This window comes from Tiliqua scincoides, chromosome 2, assembly GCF_035046505.1.
Source record: "Tiliqua scincoides isolate rTilSci1 chromosome 2, rTilSci1.hap2, whole genome shotgun sequence".
Classification (NCBI taxonomy): Eukaryota; Metazoa; Chordata; class Lepidosauria; order Squamata; family Scincidae; genus Tiliqua; species Tiliqua scincoides.
The window spans coordinates 27,553,115-27,559,114 of record NC_089822.1 but is presented as its reverse complement, the minus strand read 5'-3'; the positions used below and the strand labels follow the sequence as shown (position 1 = coordinate 27,559,114).

The window sequence follows — 6,000 nt, the reverse complement described above, 5'->3', positions numbered from 1 at the left end:
TTTTCCCCACCTAGATGGTAGAAATAGTGTTCCTGTTTTGTGTATTACGACATGGAGCAAACGCATGTCTGACTTATACATATATCTACAAAGGAGTAGAAATTATGGTTTTGCCATTAGTATAACCCCCATCAACTGGAGTGGTTGTGAAAGAAATACTTCACAGAACCTGTCATGTAGGGCTGTTCAGGCAACACTGCATCGTAAGTGGCTCAATCCCAGTTCAGGTAAGGAATGGGATGGGGTTTTTAAAAAAATCTCAATCTATTGCTTGAATAAACAAAATCTGATAATTGAGATGAGTTATCTAATTGTCATAAATCCATACAGAAGAAACAATTTAGAACATTCCAGACTGATGTAAAGTAAAATCAGTAAGTTACGCAGATATTTAAAGAGCATTAGTTTATTATCTAGTCTCCATGTGTTACTTCAGAAACAATTTATATACAAAAATTTGGAATGCTGAATAAACACTGATCAATAAAAACATTACATAGCTGCTGACAAGGGAATAATTTTTTTTAAAAAATAGTACAGCAAATTAATCATAAAGGCTTGGTTCTGAGTGTTGCTTATTGCTATGATTGTGTTCATAGGATGTGTTCAAGTATATACACATTTTCAAAACTCCAGTCCAAAAAAAAGTAAAAAATATATATTTACAGAATAAATATGTTGGATTCCTTCCAGAATTTATTTGAACTGATTCTTTAATGAACTGTCATGAAAAGAACACTGAGTTGACAAATACTTTATTCATTCTATGCCAAAGCAACTGACTCTGCAGATATATCTTATTTGACAACATGAGAAACATCAAGAATCCGTTACTTCAGAATAATTTTCCTTGTGTTTTGAAGTTGTCTGTTCTTCCACAGCCCCTCTCAACAAAACTGTTTTGTCAGTCCCAGAATACAGAAATAGAGCAATGAATTTAAAAACAAGCCATTTTCCAGGAGAAAATATGAACATACATGAACACATGAAGCTGCTTTATATTTAGTCATATCATTAATCCAGCTCAACATTGTCTATATAGATTGGGAGCAGCCCTCCAGGGTTTCAGGCAGAGGTCTTTTGTAGCCCTTCCCAGAGATGCTAGAGTGCCTCCCCCCAAAAAACCATCATCAATATCTCACTGCAATGCTAATTTTTCCTAGTTCCTTGGAAACAAGCAGCATCACATTTCTTGTTTTAAATTCTCATTACAAACAATGATTATTTTTGGCAACATCCTTGTTATACAACACTATTCCAATTAAATTAAATTGCAATAGCATAGTTTACAAAGCTTATCATTCATACAAAATGTAATAGATTTCATGATGTATTACATATACAATCAGTAAAGAATCAGTTCTGGTCTGGGACTTTTTGCCCTCCCCAAAATTACTGATTTGTCTCAGGTCAAATTAGGCCTGATCTGTTTGTATTCCCTTTAAAAGGCTGAGTTTAATAATATGATTAAAAGCAATGAATGAGGAAAATTTTTAAAAATGCAGTCAACAAAAAGAAAAATTAAAAAGAGGACACTTTTAGAAGCAAGGTAACACTGAAGCCTGCCATTATATAGCTATGTTTCTTGTTTTCTTTAACAATTAACAGCACACAGAAAATGAGTGAATTTTACCAAAATACAGCACATTTCTGCTAATATAAAAAAATCAATTCCTATGTAAATATTAATGAAAACCAACTAAAATTAATGTACAAAGAGTTGTTAAAGGGTTTCAATTAAAATTATTAAAACTATACACAGTACAATATGCAGCTGATAACATCTTTGAAGTGCAATATCATTGGAATTTGAGCATTTAAAAAGTACTGCCTATATCTTTTAGGTACATAAATTCTTTTCTGTTCCAGCATGTCTTTCCAAAAACTACACTAGGCTGGTGTTTTTGCTAGATTTGTCTTTAAAACTATTTTTCTATTTATTAAAAATTGCAGTAACTGATTATTGCTCCAATGACAGGTTAATCGTTAGCCTTTTTAAAAAAAAACGCACACAAACAGTTATTGGTCTTCTATGGCACTTTTCTCTGGTCCATAATAACCATGTATTACTTATTACCCCATAAGATAGGCAATCTCATTTCAGTTACATAAGGAGAAACAGGAAAATAAACAATGTTTTTCAAACAAAAAATTATGTATAATCCAATATTTTATACAAGTAATAAGGAACAAAGGCAGCCTGTGGTTATCACTATTACATTAATATAGTTAGAAACCCTTTAATGACTCTGAAGTGTCTAGTTCACATTTAATGTCACCTGTAGGAACAGCCCTTTGAGAAAGATCATAACAAACTGGTGGGTGCCAAGTACCCATCCCTTTGCCCTACAACTTCCCAATACCAATTCTCCCATCACTGTGCAACAGTTTCACAAAAACTGGCTTTGGTTACCTAGCTTCGTACGTATTGTTTCCTTTTAGTTTAACAAGGCAATTCAAGGCCAAACAAAATCAAGATCTCTTTCCTATCCCTTCACCATTTACTCCTGGGGCAGCCCAATCCTCATAGGGTTCACTGCCATGAGTCCCATTAAAAAGAATGAGGCTTTTTCTGGCAGAATAATTAGAGGTTTGAACATGCACATGTGTATTATACATATGTGATGAGTTACAGGCAACACAGTAAAAAACTGGCCATTTTTTTAAAAAAATCTATAAATAAGTTGAAATTGGAGTATTTAATTCAAGGCAGAAGAAAATCACCATTTTTGCACAAAACTAGGGATTTTCATAGCAGAGAGGAGTCTCTGGGTACAACTCCACAGTACAGGTGAAAAAAAATGTGCATGATAAAAAACACACTCAAAATTGAATTACACATAGCAAATAAGACAGTCAGTGGATGTGATATGAACCAATCTTTTAGAACGCCCAGAAGCATATTTATAGTCTTTCTAAAAAGACTTCACATTTTATTGCATTTTTCTAATGGTAGATATACATTCTCATTTTAACCTATTTTTCCTCTCCATTCTTGATTCCATACTTTCGTAGCCATTTTACCTGGCCATTTAAATTAACCAACCTCACCTTCTATCTACCCATTCATCTATACAATATGCACATAGCAAAGCCAACATTTCAAAACTCTTATCCACATCTACAGATGTGGTTTCAACAAAGACATTAAAACCAGGTGTGAACAAAAAAAGGTTTAAAAAGGCAATAAACAGGAACAGGGCAGAAAGCCCTGCCATCTGTCCACTGGCTACAATGGAGGCTCCTTTATATCCCTACTCAAAAGTTAGCAATGTGTATGAATTATCCAAAAATAAACCTACCATCTGTACAAAAAACGACACAGGTTTGTTGCTGGAGGAGTGACCTCTGATTGCTACAATGCATCAAAACTCAATATCCGTTATCACACGCATTTCCAAAACTGTTTCATCTGTGTTATCTGAAGTGGTTCTTCCCCCTATGACCACAAGTTCATTATTTTATTCCTGTACATGATTTTAAAAGTTCTTTTTGTGTATAAAAATAATCAAAATATTTAGTTTCACACAAGTCCTTCAAGGGATCTCACTGACATCTCCTGTTTTTAAGAAACTTCTCGAACAATGATGAGTTCCACTGTGTTGTGAAAAGTCTTTAGTAAGGATACTGCTTGTCCATGATCAATATTGATGAAGCTATATCCATTTGCCTGGAAAGGAAATTATATTTTGATAAATGCAAAGCAGCAACTTCTTAAGAACAGCCAAAACTTATTTACATGACTTTCATAAGCAGCAAATAAGCTGGTAAATCTCTGTCTGAAATTACCACTGCAGAAAGTACCAGTACTTTCCATCATGCAGATGGAACATGATTGAGTGTTCCACCATCCAAACACATTTGCTGCATATAAAAACACATAACAGATTAAGCCTTGCCTTTCCCTGGCATATCAGCTTTGTATATGCATAGATTTTAAACATTTTAAACAGAAGCGCTTTTAATCATGTGATCTTCACCTGCAGTCTGAAGTGGTACACTCCAGAGCAGTCAATCACCTCATCAACTGTGAGAATTAGGCCTCAGAGGATTATGTGAAATGTCAAAAGGCAAGCCAGAACTGGGGTTAGTAAATCAACAAGGGCATTGGGAAATGGTAGCAAGTGAATTGAGAATAAAGATCAAGAGAGTCTGAAGGTGGTAACTGCCAACTCTAAGGACTAGGCAGAAACAACAGCAGAGAGAAGGGTGTAAGAGACAAAAGGTCCAAATCCTAACCAACTTTCCAGCACTGGCATAGCAGTGCCTATGGGACATGTGCTGCATCCTGCAGCTGGGTGGGAATCACTGAGTCCTCCTCAAAGTAAGGAGATGTTTGTTCCCTTACCTTGGAACTGCATGGCCCTTATGTTGCTGCTGGAAAGTGGGTTAGGATTGCGCCCAAAGAGTCATTTCCTAAGTCTTATTCCATTTGTGGAATAATCCACTGTATGAGGTGATTTCAGGAAAATAAAAAATCACCCTTTTCCAAGGTAATTTTTCCTGGTCTCTTTTTCCCTTTGCAGTCCCTTGTCAGGGATACCCTGAACATTAGTTCCAGAGAGCTGGGGGATTATGAAAGGCAGTTATTCAGGGAGGTAGAGAACAGGAAGCTGCAAGGGGAAGGGGTATCAGCAAAAACCAGCCCTCCCCACTTTGCTGTTAGAAGCAAAATAATTCATGCAAGGATATGATGCAATAAAGGCAAGGTCTCTTAAAAGTGAATTATTTTAACTATTACCTGAATAATTTTATCTCCTGGCTGCAACAGCTTAGATGCTGGTCCTTCAGGCTGTACCCTGGTAACAAATATACCCTTCAAGTAAATAGAAATACAGTTTTTAGTTAAGCTGAGCCACGATCTTGAAATAAAATGTTTATACTGAACAAACAGTGATACATATTTCAGAAATATATGAAGTGGCTTAAAATTAAAGGTTGGGTGGGTGCAGATTTAAAATCCAAGGTTGGGTGGGTGTAACTAGAAGCTAGGTATCTGAACATAGTGCAGAATCATGCATACTCTCCCCTCAGGCATGCACAGAAGAACATGGGGTATTCTAGAGCAGGCTCCTCCGGGGTCCGGATCTGGAGTTCGGGAGAAGCCGTCTACTCCGTGAACGGTGTTTATCATTCTAGTGTGCCACGGCTCTCTACGACTTGACAGTGGGCAGTTGCATCTGCCCAGAAATCCTAGCGCAATGCCCACTGCAATGCAATTGCATTGTACCATAGATGCAACTGCCCAGAGTGCCACATCGTCCCAATTGAAGGACATGCAGCTCCATGGCATGCCAGAACAGTAAGCTCCAGTCACACTGGGGAAGACATTCCCGGTGCGCAGCAATCTCCACTTTGGAGATCACTTTTCTAGAGCATTCAAGGCATATCTGAGTTCCTTTTAACCCAAATCAGAAAGTTGAACATTAATATTGATTAACCCAGGTAATGGAAGAAGGAAAAAAGGAGATTAGGGTGCAAGAAGACAGGGTAGCAGGAAGGAGTATATTATCCCACAACAAAATCCCAATCTTTAAATCAGAGTTATCTTAATTATAAATATACATGTGCTTTTTCATTCTTCCAATATGTCTGTTTCCCAAACTATGTGTCGGGACCTACCAGTGTGTCATTACCCGATTGTTGGTGGGTCATGAAACAGGCTGATAAGGAAAATGTATTAAACCCTATAGAAGGGGCAACTGAGCTGGATGTGCATGTCTACTCATAAGCAGGCAAATGTGCCTCAGTGCAAGTGCAGGCCAAGAGGAATGCGATACCACTAGAATGATCCCAATCTGATAAATACAAGCCACCAAAAAACACTCAAAAAGGAAGTCCGCCCCCCCCAAGTTAACAAGAAAAATGTATTGAGCTCTATGAAATGTGAAACTGAGCCAAACACGTGCAATTACCCACAAGTAGGCAACCATGCCTCAGTCCACTTCAACGGGCAGGCCAAAACAAATGCAAGGCCTCCAGAATGGTTCCAATCCAGTA

At 37.2% G+C, this 6,000-nt stretch overlaps 1 protein-coding gene across 2 annotated transcripts in view; it reads right to left on the bottom strand.

Moving 5' to 3' along the window:
* Positions 1-390: 390 nt before the first annotated feature.
* The window catches only part of ERBIN (erbb2 interacting protein), a 103,017-nt gene continuing 97,407 nt past the window's right edge, over positions 391-6,000 (bottom strand). For both annotated transcript variants that reach the window (XM_066613437.1, XM_066613438.1), the window contains 2 exons: positions 4,742-4,816; positions 391-3,670 (listed from right to left, as the gene is read on the bottom strand). In XM_066613437.1, the coding sequence (XP_066469534.1) occupies positions 3,566-3,670; positions 4,742-4,816 (180 nt within the window). In that variant the 3' untranslated portion in view covers positions 391-3,565. The remainder of the gene's footprint in view (positions 3,671-4,741; positions 4,817-6,000) is intronic.